The 15870-nt window shown below is 34.0% G+C and overlaps 1 protein-coding gene across 1 annotated transcript in view; it reads left to right on the top strand.

The window, feature by feature from the left end:
* LOC114338967 (endoglucanase) overlaps positions 1–15542 on the top strand; it is a 36903-nt gene extending 21361 nt beyond the window's left edge. Inside the window, exons 3-4 of the mRNA XM_028289589.2 lie at positions 7056–7239; positions 15079–15542. Coding sequence (XP_028145390.1) covers positions 7056–7239; positions 15079–15319 — 425 coding nt within the window. The 3' untranslated portion in view covers positions 15320–15542. The remainder of the gene's footprint in view (positions 1–7055; positions 7240–15078) is intronic.
* Positions 15543–15870: the final 328 nt, after the last annotated feature.

The following is a 15870-nucleotide window of genomic DNA, read 5'->3' as shown; positions in this document are numbered from 1 at the left end:
AATACAGCTTACAACTTGTCAAACGCACTGCATATTGATTTTATATTTAACACGCGAATATTCTTTTTGGTGTCCAATCAATTAATTTATTTACAATTATAAAAAATCCAGGTGCGGATTAAAAAATATTGTATAAATGTTCCGACCCAAACCCTGTATATTAAATTTTTTTAAATGGATTTTGCATTTAAAAAGGATATGAAAAACTAAATTTAGTGGTATTAGGTCTGGATCCCGCGTATGAAAAAAAAGTTGATTAATAGCAAGCTGAAAATTTGTTAATAGCTTAAGGGTGTCTAGTCGGACAAACTTTGATATATGGGAACACTGGAACAGGGGAAGTTTTAATTGTGGAACAGGTTAAAAATTTGGAACGGTCGGACCACGAAAACGGCACATGTATTTTGTCCGACAAAACAGACTTAAACTCTCCGAACAGAGATTAAACTCTCATGTAAAAATCAGACTGCTATTTATCACCAAATGGGCGTTTTAATGAGTGGAACATGTAGAATATGTCAATTGACAGGAATTATGACAGGTGATAAATAGCAGTCTAATTTTTGCATGAGAGTTTAATCTCTGTTCGGAGAGTTTAAGTCTGTTCTGTCGGACAAAATAAATGTGCCGTTTTCGTAGTCTGACCGTTCCAAATTTTTAATCTGTTCCACAATTATAAATGCCCATGTTCCAGTGTTCCCATATATCAAAGTTTATCCTACTAGACACCCTTAAGCTATTAACAAATTTTCAGCTTGCTATTAATCAACTTTTTTTTCATACGCGGGATCCAGACCTATATATTTTGAATTTTCGGCAAAATGATTTTTCTGTTAAAATTTTGAATTTAAATTCTGAAATTATGTGCATTGCGAAGCTCCAAGTAAAATAAATTAAAATATGACTTAATTTTAATTAATACCATTATTTAATCTAAATTGGTAAAATATTAACATTTGCACACATAACAATAATTTTTTATGGTGGTAATTTTGAATAAGTGCTTTAGTTTTGAATAGTTATTATACTGCAAATTTTCGCTGTTTGTTTTAATTTTTAGATATTTTGTTGATTAAATTGATGTATTCTTTATTGACTCTTTATTATTTATTCATTATTTAAAGATGAATATTCGCCATAAACTATTTGTCACACATAATTAAAAAACACTGAAATGTTAACATTTTACCAATTTAGATTAAATAATGATATTAATTAAAATTAAGTCGCATTTTAATTTTTTCTGCATAGAGCTCTAGCAATTGACATAATTTCAGAATTCAATTCAAAATTTTACCAGAAAAATCATTTTGCCGAAAATTCGAAGTATACCACTAAATTTAGTTTTTCATCCTCTATTAAAATGCAAAATCCATTTAAAAAAATTTAATATACAGGGTATTTTTTTGGGTCGGAACATTTATACAATATTTTTTAATACGGACCTGGATTTTTTATAATTGTAAGTAAATTAATTGATTGGGTACCTAAAAGAATATTCGCTTGTTAAATATAAAATCAATATACAGTGCGGTTGACAAGTTGTAAGCTGTATTTCAATTTTTTTCTACTTAGAACTCCCGCAATTCACATAATTTCAGAATTCAAACTCAAAATTTGACCAGAAAAATCATTTTGCCGAAAACTCAAAGTATACCACTAAATTTGGTTTTTCATCCTCTTTTCAACTGAAAAATCTATTTTAAAAAATTTAATGTACAGGGTGTTGTTTTTGAGTCGGAATCTTTTTCAAATATTTTTTAATCCGGACCTGGATTTTCTACAATTGTAAATAAATTAATTTATTGTACACCTGAAATGATATTTGCGTGCCAAATATAAAATAAATATACAGTGTGGTTAAAAAGTTATGACCCAATTAAAAAAATGGCAAAATAGATAAAATACCCAGTATCTTTGTTATTAATGGAGTAAGACCCATTAAGTGGTATTTTTGAGACCGCCTAAGTGTCCTCTTTCTACAGTTAACGTATGTTACTTTCCCAATGAAACACCCTGTATAGTAGTATAGGATATAGATAGCATCATATAGATATGTAATAGTAATTGTAAAGAAAAATTAAATCTTTCAGCCCTAGGCCTTCAAGGACTGTTGAGCTTAATAAATAAATAAATAAATAACTTTAGTCCAAACGGGATCTGTCAAAAAGCGGACCATTAACGACATTTTCCATAAGATACTCTTTTTTGCTGAAATGACTAGATATACCTTGTGCCTTGTATCAATAATCACGATATGCTTCTTTTTCTTCTTTTTGTGTAGATATGACTGTGTTTTCAATGTGCCTCCCGTAAGTTGCCATTCCATCGATTTCGTGGTCTTCCTACTGATCGTGTTCTTATTGGGGAACCGTTTCAATAGATATAATAACACGTAGATCAGGCCAGGTCCGAAAAATAGCGTAATCCGGAGCAGTTCGGGTCAGTGGTCTATCTATCTCTCTCTACCAACGCTTAGCTTTCTCTCTCTAGCATATGATGGCCGCCGCCAGAAACAGAGCTGCAGCTAATGAAATGTAGGTTCTTCTTCGTCAAATTCCAAACCGAATATTTCAATGTGAAATAACAAAAAAACGGAGCACTTTTCGGGGAAAATTAATTTTAACTTTTTTAAAAAACGTGTTTAAAAAAAAGGTTTATTTTTGTTTTTAAAATAACTTCTGACATTAAAAGTATGTGAGTTACGCTCAAAATATTGTTGGTCCCTTTTATTTTTGGGTAAAAAAATGGCGAAAATCATCCCTTAATTAGTTTCTCAAATAAAATTAATCATTACCGCTTTACAAGGTATTTTACTTATGTATTGTTTATATTATCTATAAGTTTCATTGGTTCAAAGTGCTCAGTTCTGAAAAAAATTGGGTTTAAAATAAAACTTTTTTTTAATTTTGAAAAAAATCGTAATTGTTTATGGAATTAACTTAAAAACAATTAGGAATACCAAAAATCTCAAAGAGTAATAAAATGTACGTTTTGCTTTTCTGAATATTTTTGATTTTTTGTTTTCTTGTTAGACAAAAATTGGTTATGCTATGGCTGTTCAAAATTTGCCTAAACTCGTGATTAGTTACTCATTCAAGCCATTTTAACTACAGCTTTTTCAAAACGAAGCACTTTGAACCGACGAAACTTACAGATCATATAAATAATACATAGAGAAAGTAACTTGTGAAGTGGTAATGTTAAAATTTATATGTGATGCTAATTAGGGGGTGATTTTCGCGATTTTTTTACCAAAAAAATAAAAGGGACCAACAATATTTTGAGCGCAATTCACTTACTTTTAATATTACAAGTTTTTTAAAAAACAAAAGTAAACCTTTTTTTAAACATTTTAAAAATTTAAAATGAATTTTCCCCTAAAATGCTCCGTTTTTGGGTTATTTCACATTGAAATATTCGATTTGGAATTTGACGAAGAAGAACCTACTTTTCATTAGCTGCAACTCTGCTTCTACTGGGTCTACAGACCTCATGTATACACCATTTTTCTCAATTTTTTATGGGCTATATTTTTGCTGAGAATATTTTTTTGCTAAAATACTTACTTTTTGAGTTATCTCCGAAAAAACGTCCAAAAACATGTTTTATTTTGTTAATCATGAACATATTCACTCGCAAATAACTCGAAAAGTATTGACTTAGTGAAAAAATATAGAAGAAAAGTTGTTTAGAATTATTCATTTTATCCAATTCCGGTCTGATTTTGAATATATTTTTTCATCTTCGACAGGGGGGTATTCCCCTCCATTCTTTTAAAATGGAGGGGTTGTAGAATTGTAAACTTTTTCTTATATAATAATAGACAATTTCAACTACCTATTAGCAAATTTTCATCCTTCCTTTATTTTTTTTGGGGTCAGATTGTTCTTTGATTGGGCTATTATAGAAATTTCGGTTTTGTACTGTTATGTAGACAGAAGTCAATAATATCATCGTGATATTATTTTGACCAAGATTTTTCTAATTATAATGAGGTTTAAGTGTTGTCAATTGCAAACAAATAAATTATAGCTCATCCTGATACTTACAATTTTCTTCTTTTCCTTTTGACATCATAACTCTTAATGGGTATTTGTTTGTCTGGTTATGTACTTCCATTCGGATCTCTCTTGTGCCCTTCTTCTCCATTGTCTTATATTCATGGTTTTCAGGTCGTCTTCCATATCATCCAACCATCTCGTTCTGGGCCTTTTTTTTCGTTTTCCTATCGACTTCCATTGTAATATTTTCTTTGTAATTTTTTCATTGTCTTGTCTTTGCACGTATCCCAGTCATGACAGTCTTTGACTTTTCACAAATCGTATAATAACCCGATCAAAGAACAATCTGACCAAAAAAAATAAAAGAAGGATGAAAATTTGGGAATATGTAGTTGAAATTGTCTATTATTATATAAGAAAAAGTTTACAATTCTACATCCCCTCCATTTTACAAAAATGGAGAGGATTACCCCTTCTTGGGGGTGAAAAATATACATTCAAAATAAGTTCGGAATTATATAAAATGACTAATTCTAAGCAACTTTTGCTCCATAGAGTTTTTTCACTAAGTCAATACTTTTCGAGTTATTTTCGAGTGAACATGTTCATTTTTAACAAAAAAAAAATATTTTTGGAGAGTTTTTCGCAAATAACTCAAAAAGTAAGGATTTTATCGAAGAAAATATTCTTAGCAAAAATATAGCCTATAAAAAAGTTAAAAAAAAATGATGGATGCATGAAGTCTGCATACCCACCAGCAGCTAATGAAAAGTAGGTTCTTATTCGTCCAATTCCAAAATCGAATATTTCGAAGTGAAAAGTCAAAAAACGGAGCACTTTCCTGGGAAAGCTCATTTTAACTTTTTTAAAGAGTTTAAAAAAGGTTTATTTTTGTTTTTTAAAAAACTTTTATCATTAAAAGTAAGTGAGTTAAGCTTAAAATATTGTTTGTCGCTTTTATTTTTTTGGTAAAAAAATCGCGAAAATCACCTCCTAATTAGCACCAAAATAAAATTAATCGTTACCGCCTCACAAGTTAGACAAAAATTAGTTATGCTATGACTGTTCAAAATTTGCAAACACTCTTGATTACTGACTCGTTCAAGCCATTTTAACTACAGCCTTTTCAAACACTCGCACTTTGAACCGATGAAACTAATAGATCATATAAATAATTCATAAGCAAAGTAACTGTGCGACAATAGCGATTCACTTTATTTTGGGATGCTAATTAGGGGGTGATTTTCGCGATTTTTTTACCAAAAAATAAAAGCGACCAACAATATTTTGAGCGTAACTCACTTACTTTTAATGGTAAAAGTTTTTTAAAAAAACAAAAATAAACCTTTTTTTAAGCACTTTAAAAAAGTTATAATGAGTTTTCCCAGGAAAGTGCTCTGTTTTTGTCATTTCACTTCGAATTATTCGATTTTAGAATTGGACGAATAAGAATCTACTTTTCATTAGCTGTAACTCCGCTGATGGTAGGTATGCAGACTTCATGCATACACCATTTTTTTCACTTGTTTATATGCTATATTTTTACTAAGAATATTTTTTTCGATAAAATACTTACTTTTTGAGTTATTTGCGAAAAACTCTCCAAAAACATGTTATTTTTTTAATGAACATATTCACTTGCAAATAACTCGAAAAGTATTGACTTAGTGAAAAAACTCTATAGAGCAAAAGTTGCTCAGAATTAGTCTTTTTATCCAATTCCGAACTTATTTTGAATCCATATTTTTTCACTCCCGAGAAGGAGTAATCCCCTCCAGTTGTGTAAAATGGAGGGGGTATAGAATTGTAAACTTTCTCTTATATAATAATAGACAATTTCAACTACCCATTCCCAAATTTTCATCCTTCATTTATTTTTTCCTTCGTAATAATATCGTAACCTAATATCCTAATATCGTAACCTTCATTCAATTCATTAACCTCGTTGTTTCTCCTGATTCTCCATGTGCCCGTCTTCCTCTTGCACCGGCCATATACTTTTCTCAGTATTTTTATCTCGAATGTCTTGAGCTAGGCTTCATCCCTTTTCGTCATAACCCAGGTTTCACAACCATAGGTTACTACAGGTCTAATCAATGTTCTGTAGATATGTACTTGCATGTCTAATCCACAGAGAATTGCGAGTGTATTTTAATAACAAGCTGTTAAAACACAATAAATACCCGATATACCTTGGGGTTACTCTAGACAGAACGCTCACATTCAGAGAACACATGGGGGTCCACAGCATCAACATTAAGATTCTCTGCTCTTGGCCTGATATATCCGGTGGCAGAATACTGTGCTCCAGTGTGGCTAAATAGCAGGCATACCCACCTGGTCGACACCCAACTAAACCGTACTATGCGTATGATAACAGGCACAATTAAGCCCACCCCTACAATGTGGCTACCTACCCTTAGTAATATAGCACCACCCAACCTACGCCGCGAACATGCATTGGTTAAAGAATATAACAAAATAATGGACAGTCGCCAGCTTCTAGTCCACAAAGACATCCCCGATATTCTTGGAAACCGTCTCCGATCCAGGTTACCCCCTCTACAATCTGCTCAAGCGCTGCAGCAATCCAACTTTGACTTAAATACCCGATGGAGAGAAGATTGGGAAAGTAGGACAGATCCGCATTACCATAGTCTACCGGACATCATAGGGAAACCTGGCGAATTTGAACGTCCCCGTAAGATTTGGGCAGCCCTTAATCGAATTCGAGCAAACTGTGGAAGATGCGCCGACTCCCTCCACAGATGGGGTAAACTCCCCTCGCCTTCTTGTGACTGCGGCGCTGCAAGACAGACGATCAGTCACATTGTTCAGGACTGCCCACGCAGAGCATACACAGGCGACCCTATAGACTTTGTAATGGCAACCGAAGGGTCAATCGAATATATAAAAAAATTGGACATCTGTTTGTGATGCATTGTATAATGCATAAATCTAAATATATTCTATGATATACTTAAGCCATACGCTAAATAAATAAATGTACTTGCAATTTACTAGTTTTAAAACTGAAACGTATTTTTTTAGGTTTTGTAGCCGCCAAATTCATTCACTCCAATCGCAACATGTGCTGTTCTTGTATCGTTTTTAGATTCAAACCAGCGGAACTTGCTGGCAAACAAATGGTCTTACAAGTTACTAATACTGGAGATGACGACCCACATGCAACTCACAACGAGTTCGATATTGCAATGCCAGGAAGTGGAGTTGGGTATGTTAAATGGTTTATATTTATGTAGTTATTGTACCTCATTTTTCAAAAACATTAAAGGACCCCGCATAAATCTTTTGGAAAAATGCACTCTGTTAAATTTGCTCAAAGTTTGCCATGTTATAGTATTCGATAGCTGACGATAGGATAAGATAGGAGGATTCCCTGAGTTCTATGTTGTTCAACCTGTTCATGGATGAAATAATAAAAATGTAATTATAGGGGAGCAAAGTATGCTAAATGTGCAGTCACTCGAGCGCTTTGGGGACCTATTGGGTTGTGAAGAGTAGGTCCTAAAACCAAAAAAGTTAAGTAAAGTTTTCCATTTTAATGGGGACTTGTCCATTTTTAATTTAATTTTCCATTTCCAACAATCGTTTTTTTTTAGATTATAGCGTCATCTATCCATAATTTGAAAAAATGTCTCGAACAAAAGTTACTTATTTTTACGTAAGGAATCCAAATCTGCAATAAAAAATGGGGGCTCCCATTTAAGATTTTAAAGTTACCCCCCACTCTACCTCCGTGGGGGTTGTGTTTGGTGCCATTCGATAGATTTTTCAAAAATATTGAAAAAGTGTATTTTTCAGTTTTTCGATCTGATGTTCATTTTGCGAAATATCGCGGGATTCGTATTTAAAATATTAAAGTTGTTCTGAAGCTATTTTCTTGTGGCATTTTTAAAATCAAGTATATTCAAATGGGAAATAAGCCACAATTTTACCTAAAAATGATTTTATTAACGTTTCGACGCCCAAGTCGGGTGTCGTTGTCAAAATACAAAATAATACTAAATAAACAAAAATGTTGTTGCTTAGTAAAAAATTCTTCTAATAATTTATTTAATCTGACTCATTTATATCGGCAATTCAGACAGGTATTATACATTTTAAAGTAGACGACTTTAAAATGATATTGCCAATATTGATGAGTTGCGTTCCTGGGACGACTTTACTAAAAGATAGTTCATTCGATTACATGAAATCAATCCCAACTCAAGAATATCCGCCACAAAAAATCGTAGCATGTGATCTGTCTTTAAAAAGACAACCAAATGCAACGGTGGCACTGAAATTCTCGCGTTAGAGATTCCATAGTAAATCACGAGGGAAAACCAGGAAAAAAAAAGTATAGTCCTAAAAGAAGCAGATAGTAAAAAGAGAAAAATCAAAGAAGCGGCTCTAATTATGCTAAATGAAACCAATTGTGTCGCAAATTCCTCGGTAGAATGCAGTAGGATGTGGTTACCCATATTAAAGGAGGAAGTCAATAGAAAGAAAATACCACAATTAGTAAATCAGTAACATATCGAGTTAGTACATTGAGTATTTTAGTATTATTTAAAATTTAAAATATCAAGTCAGAATTCGGTATTAGTTTTGAGAGTAAACTAAATGTAAACCTAAATACTTACGATGTCGGGATAGTATCACGAGGTTTTTCCTGGTTTTCCCTCGTGATTTACTATGGAATCTCTAACGCGAGAATTTCAGTGCCACCGTTGCATTTGGTTGTCTTTTTAAAGACAGATCACATGCTATGATTTTTTGTGGCGGATATTCTTGAGTTGGGATTGATTTCATGTAATCGAATGAACTATCTTTTAGTAAAGTCGTCCCAGGAACGCAACTCATCAATATTGGCAATATCATTTTAAAGTCGTCTACTTTAAAATGTATAATACCTGTCTGAATTGCCGATATAAATGAGTCAGATTAAATAAATTATTAGAAGAATTTTTTACTAAGCAACAACATTTTTGTTTATTTAGTATTATTTTGTATTTTGACAACGACACCCGACTTGGGCGTCGAAACGTTAATAAAATCATTTTTAGGTAAAATTGTGGCTTATTTCCCATTTGAATATACTTGATTTTAAAATATTAAATTTACCCCCCACCCCTCTCCGTGGGAAGTTGTGGTTGGTATCATTCGATAGGTTTTTGAATAATATTGAGTACGTATTTTTTTATTTTTAGTTTTTCGATATGTCGTTTATTTCCCGAAATATTCGCTTTTTTCTTGTGAAACTTTAGAACTCATCCATTTCCTTGCTCAAATCGTCAGATTTTTTAAATATACACTGTTTTGCATGTACTTAACTTATCTTATCTTAATCTGACGATTTCGAGTTTTTCTAAGGATAGATTTTTTCGCCCGCCCCCCCCCCTTAACGAACTCCTTTGCATTAAGAGCCAATATATGGTAGAGGTACAGTTACGATCATTGAATAGTTTACAGGCTTGATTAAAATTAAAAAATCAAAATAATATAAATATATTTTACAAAATTTAACAACTAGACAAGGCGAAAACGGCGGGTTCTTTGGAGAAAATATTCCCATGAGATTTTTTTGGCATAATCACATTCGTGAGACATTCCAGAATAAGATTCAAGAAGTCGCCCACGCGAAAAGTGGTCCAAATTTTTTTTAACAATTTTTTTTTTAATCAAATTGCAAAAATCAATTTTTTTGACCCGGACAAATTTTTTTAGGTATTTTGGACCATTCTGGATAAAAAAAGGTCTCTTATAATTATTCTCTAAAGTTGATCGTTTTCGAGGAAAAAGCATTTTAAAATTGAAAAAAACGAAAAATGGCGACCTTCAAGGCTTAATACCTCGGTTAAAAGTTATTACTATGAAAGTCAGAAAGTAACTAAATCAAAGTTTAAAGCCCCCTTACAAGATCCTGAAGAAATTTTTGTCATTATTTGATTACTAAGCTGTTATTTTTAAGTAATAATAATGAGCGCCATCCACGTATTAGGCGGCCGTCCATGATGAGTGCGACTGAGATACCATTCAGGCAGTCCAATGGCGTATCTCACTCGCACTCACATTTACAGCCGCGTCAATACGATCTTACCGCTCATTATTAATAATTATAAATAACAGTTTAGTAATTTCTTCTGGATCATGTAGGGGGGGCTTTAATTTGATTTAGTCACTTTCTGACTTTCATTATAATAATTTTTAACCGAGTTATTAAGTCTTAAAAATGGCCATTTTCGCGATTTTCAAATTTTAAATTGCTTATAACTCGAACACTATCAACTTTAGAGACCTTTTTGGTCCGGAATGGTCCGAAAAATCCGATTTTTGCAATTTGATTAAAGAAGTCCGATTTTTGCAAATTGATTAAAAAAAAATTGAAAAAAAAAATTTGGACCACTTTTCACCTGGGCGACTTTTTGAACCTTACTCTGTGATGTCTCACGAATGTGATTATGCAAAAAAATCTCATGGGAATATTTTTTCCAATGAACCCGCCGGTTTCGCCTTGTCTAAACATGGATAATATAGAAATAAGTTTTTTTGAATAAAATGGATTATAGTCTTAATAGGTAACGAAAATAGGGAAGTATGGTTTTAAAATATCCATTTTATTTTAACTCTATTTCATATTAAATAATTATAAACAATGTTAAATTATAAACAATAATTTGTGTAATGCTTCTACGTGCAGTGCAAATACAGCCCGGAAACGCTGTCTCTTCGTTAGCTTTTGAGCTCTGGCAAAAGGAGATTCTCTCAAATAATCTCATAACAACTCATCCTGTTGATCTGTGAACAACATTCTTCGAGTTTGGCAATTGCTCTTGCTTTTTGCATATCACTCAAATGCATTCTAACCATTTTGGAGGAGTATGATATCGTTTTATTTTATTTTTCAACACTAGCGAAAGTTTTGACAAGCATTGACTTTGAAATTGTTTGACTTTGACATTTGTATCATGTAATAATCTGACGCGCTCTAGTAACTGCAAAAATCCCCGCTTGGGCTTTCCTACCATAAGAACTTCAAAAGGATACCAAATGGGAGAAAAACAACTTAAAATAATCTGCTATGCAGACGATTCAATACTAATCCCTCAAAGTGAAGATGATTTATAACGTATATTGCATCACCAATTTAATAGAATTCCCCACAAATGACAAAATGCAGGGTTATAACAGTAAATCTATTAAGATGTAAATTAGAGCTGAAGGGTCAGATAATAGAACAAGTTATGGAGTTTAAATATCTAGGCATCACTAACTAGCTACAGAAAAGGTGGAAACAGAAGTGGAAGATCAAGTGAATAGAGCAAACATAGCCCTAAATTCCCTGAATGAAACAATATGAAGAAATGAAGATATCGGAAAAGGAATGAAAGGCAGAATTTACAAAACAGTCATCAGAACAATAATGACATAAGCGGCAGAAACACGACCCGACACAGAGAGGACAAAAGAATGCTAGAAATATCAGAGATGACAATCCTTTGAAAAATCGATGTTAAGGCACGTTATGACAGAATACAGATATACGACGGAGATGCAAGATGGAGAACATTAATAGCTGGGTAAGAAACAGAAGAGTAGAATAAGAACAACTAAGAGTAGAACAACTTATTCAGTTAAGCTATAAAGGGTAGACGCATGGTTAAAATACATCATTTATTGAGAAAGATACTCTGCCGAAAAAGCTGTAATGATAATGAATTATAATAAATTTTGTGGAAGTGTTGAAAACAAAAGTTTTAAGTGTTTTGTTGCTAGATATTAGCAATAAGGTGAAATAGGAAAATAACAACACGGTTTTCGAAAAGACAGCCTACTAAAGACAAACCTTAATAGTTGGAAAGTTACACAACGTTTCGAGAAATATCAGTGGCGGATCCAATTTTTTTTGGGGTGTCATGGATCTTGAAGGTGATTTAATTACTTTTGTCTAATGCAAGGCCACTTAGTCTCACCACTCCTAGGATAAGTGGGTTTTCAATTATTTTCTTTGACGGCTCTTTGTTTTTCTTTTTAGAATTATTGAATTTATATTTATTTTCATCTAGGGGGAGTCGTAACACCTCCCTCGGATCCGCCACTGAGAAATATAGAGACATTGATCACAAAATTGACAGCTTTGTCTTCTTCTTCCCGTGCCTTGTCCGTTCCGAACGTTGACAATTATTAACATAGCTATTCTGACTTTATTTACGGCAGATTCCCTGGCTTATTTACTTCCTGGATTCCTTCTGCTGTCTATTTTCCCCTGGATGATTAGCTGAAGTACTTTATATTTACTATGTCTCAGTACGTGACTCAAGTATTTCAACTTTCTTTTCTGTATCGTTATTTCTACTTCTCTCTCCTTACCTATCCGGCGTAGTACCTCCTCGTTGGTCACGTGATCGGTACAGGATATACGTAATATACGTGGGTAGGCCCACATTTCGAAGACCTCTACTTTCTTCATTAATGTTGCGGTCATTGTTCACGTCCATTCATCATCATCACGTAGCGCTACAACTCTGGGTGGGTCCTGGCTGACTGTACAACTTTCTTCCAATTTGTTCGTTCTTCCATCAACCTAGGATCAAATGCAATGTTCCTTTTCCGGAGATCTGCTTAGATATTATCTCTTCATCGTATTCTGGGGCGTCCAAGTGGTCTTTTGCCTGTAGGAATCTTCTCCCATACCAGTTTTACAAGTCTCTCGTTATGAAGTCTGTGCACGTGGCCTGCCCATCTTAGTGGCTGTGATTTAATTTCTTGGAGAATATCGGTGTCATCGTAGAGTACTTTTAATTCGATATTGGTTCCGAAAAGTTTTCCAAGTATTGTCCGTTCAAAACATCTGAGCTTTTCTTCGTTTGCTTTGGTCAACGTTTTTACGTCCATTCCATATAGCTAAATCTGAATTATATAACATGTAAGAAGTCGGATTTTGAGAGGTGAAGCTGTTAGAGGTAAAAATTTGCTTCCTGCTAGTGAACGACGCTCTTGCTTTTTCCATTCATATGCGTATCTCCTTCGCTTGATCCCAAATTCAATTAACTGTTGTTCTTAAGTAAGTGTACGAATCTACGTGTTAAATTCTTTGATTGTCTAATATGCGTTGTCTTGCTCGTTATTGGGTTTTACTTACTAACATCCATTTGGTTTTTGTGTTCAATTTGAGCTCGTATTGTGCACTTGTTCTTTCTATCTTACCCATAAGGCTACTCAGCTCCTCCATGCTACTCGCGAAAATCACAGTGTTGTTAGCATACCTTATGTAATTAATTATTTTTTATGTAAAATGTTAAAGAGAATGGGAAACAAGATACAGCCCTGCCGTATCTCTTTCTGGATTTTAATTTTATTGGTTAATGTAGATCCTACTTTCACTTGTTTTTTTTTACTGTTTGATCCCAATAGATACTCGCTATTGTTCGCATGTCCTTGAGAACGATTCCGATCTTATGTAGTACTTCAATTATCTTTTCGTGCTTTACATTATCGAATACCTTTGCGTAGTCTTTGTTCATATTTTTGCAGCGCTGGATGAGTTCCTGTAGACTAAAAATTGACAGGGTTGACAGGTGATACATTAGAACATGACGATGGTTGGATTGGGCGAGAACGAGCAGTACCGTAAGGCCCGGCGCAAATTGAACTAAGCGAGACACAACCTGCGTCGGCGAACTGCGTAGACAGTATTGCGCATCCTACTATCAGTGCATTCGTTCACAGGTCTCCCTTGGGTACGTTTGTCATCGGCGTACAGTTTTCTTGGGCCGTGGGACGCGTGACTCACCGCCAGATGTTTATTTTTACGTGTTTTTGTTTGCGAGATGGAAGTATCTACGGATGGTAATACCTAAGTACAGACTAAATAAGCAGCGATACGAAATTAATAATCAAAGTTATGCCTTTACAAAATCACATTATTAGAAAAATAAGGTGAAAAATTATTCATGTTACTTAAAACCGTGATCGATAAAAATATCGTATTACCCTCAAATTCAACTTGTCGGCATATTACATTTTTGTTTATTACATCATTTTTGTTTATGCTTAAAAACTAAAAACGAAATATGCAGATAGTGTTATTTTTTATGACCGATCAGTAGCGGAGGGATTATGAATTATGACCTGCAGTAATTGTAAATTATTGCGATCCTGCAGTATGTAATTGTAAATGATTGTGATCCAAGCAGTAAATTGAGGAATATGAGTTATAACCGAGCTGTAGGGGAGAGAATATTTTAAATATGTAGGTATTATGTGCAGAAATAAAATACTCAGTGTAAGATATCTTTTTATGCATCCGCATATGATCAAATTCGATGTTTTCGAAAGTCATACCGCTACGACTACTAGGTCCGTGTAAGATATTTTTAAAACGTTACTAGTTACAAGTACGGAAATACCGTTTTTAAGTTGCCTACTCAATTCAGTACAAGGATCAGATACATCAGTATTTTGTAATCAGTATTTGTACTCAGTACCACTTAGAACCGGTATCAAAAGTAACCGTTACATGTCCGCACTGATTTTGCCCGTCTCTATTCGCCACGTCGATGGCCAACGGTTGGGTTAGCTTGTGTTCAATATGCGGTGCACTAGAAAAATAAATGCACGGGTCGCCCGTCCCGCCGGCACAGGTTGTGTCTCGCTTAGGTTCAATTTGCGCCAGGTCTAACCCTCGTTTTACATGCTAAGAATTTGAATGTGCGATGGTTGGAACGCACGATGAAATTCCAATGGTGGCTCGAGCAATCCTATGGTACCTTTCTCATTACACGGCGATTTCACCGAACATTCCAACCGCCGTGTAATGAGAAATGTACCATGGGACTGCTTGAGCCACTACTGGAATGTTATCGTGCGTTCCAACCATCGCACGTTCAAATTCTTAGCGTGTGAAACAATGGTAATACATGGTATTCGATAGCTGATACACACAGCTCGTCATTTGAAACGGAAGGGGTTGAATGCATAAAATATCGCAAAAAATACAAAAATAAGAACTTAAAAAATTAGACGTAAATAAAATTGATTTGACTAATCATTACTATGCTTTTTATAGGTATTACACCCAGGGATGTTCCTCCCAATGGAACGCTGACGTTTCTAAATGGGGCGATCAATATGGTGGTGTGCACAGTATAGAAGAGTGTCACAATCTTCCCGCTCACTTGCAACCAGGGTGTGAATTTAGATTCACTTGGATGAAGGGCTACTCGAATCCCGATATTGAATTTGACGAAGTCGTATGTCCCAAAAGATTAACCGATATTAGTGGCTGTTATCCCGCATCTCATCCTTAGGTATTAAAAATATTGACAATGAAAATAAAGACAAATAACATTTTACATTCAACTACCTACTGTCTATACCAGGTGTGTCTAAACATTCATCCCTTATGGTCGCTAATTATTCTGTAAAATATAGTCTGCGATGAATTTTGAATATAGCAAATACATTTTAGGATTTTTAAATTTTTGTTATAGAGAGTTTAATAAAATAAAGGAAAATACAGAAACTAAAAAACTATTTTTTTAAAGATAGGCGAAACCTAAGAGACTCCATTTCCAAACAAATAATATTTAAAAAAATCTAAAAGATTTCTTAGGTCGGAAACCAATATAGGTATATACATATATAGTCCAGCTCAACAGGCCTCAGGGGCCCAAGGCTTCAATGGTTTTCTTCCATTTCTTTCTGTCTTGTGCTAGATTTTTCCAATCTTGTACCCTCAGCGACTTCAGATCTTCTTTGCCGACTCCAACCATTTTCTTCGGGGGCGTCCTCTTTTTCTTTTTGTACCAGCCTCCGTGTTTATTAATTCATTGGGAATTATGCCTTCTTCCATTCTTGC

The sequence above is a fragment of the Diabrotica virgifera genome, chromosome 2, assembly GCF_917563875.1.
Source record: "Diabrotica virgifera virgifera chromosome 2, PGI_DIABVI_V3a".
Lineage (NCBI taxonomy): Eukaryota > Metazoa > Arthropoda > Insecta > Coleoptera > Chrysomelidae > Diabrotica > Diabrotica virgifera.
This window is presented reverse-complemented; position numbering and strand designations above follow the sequence as displayed.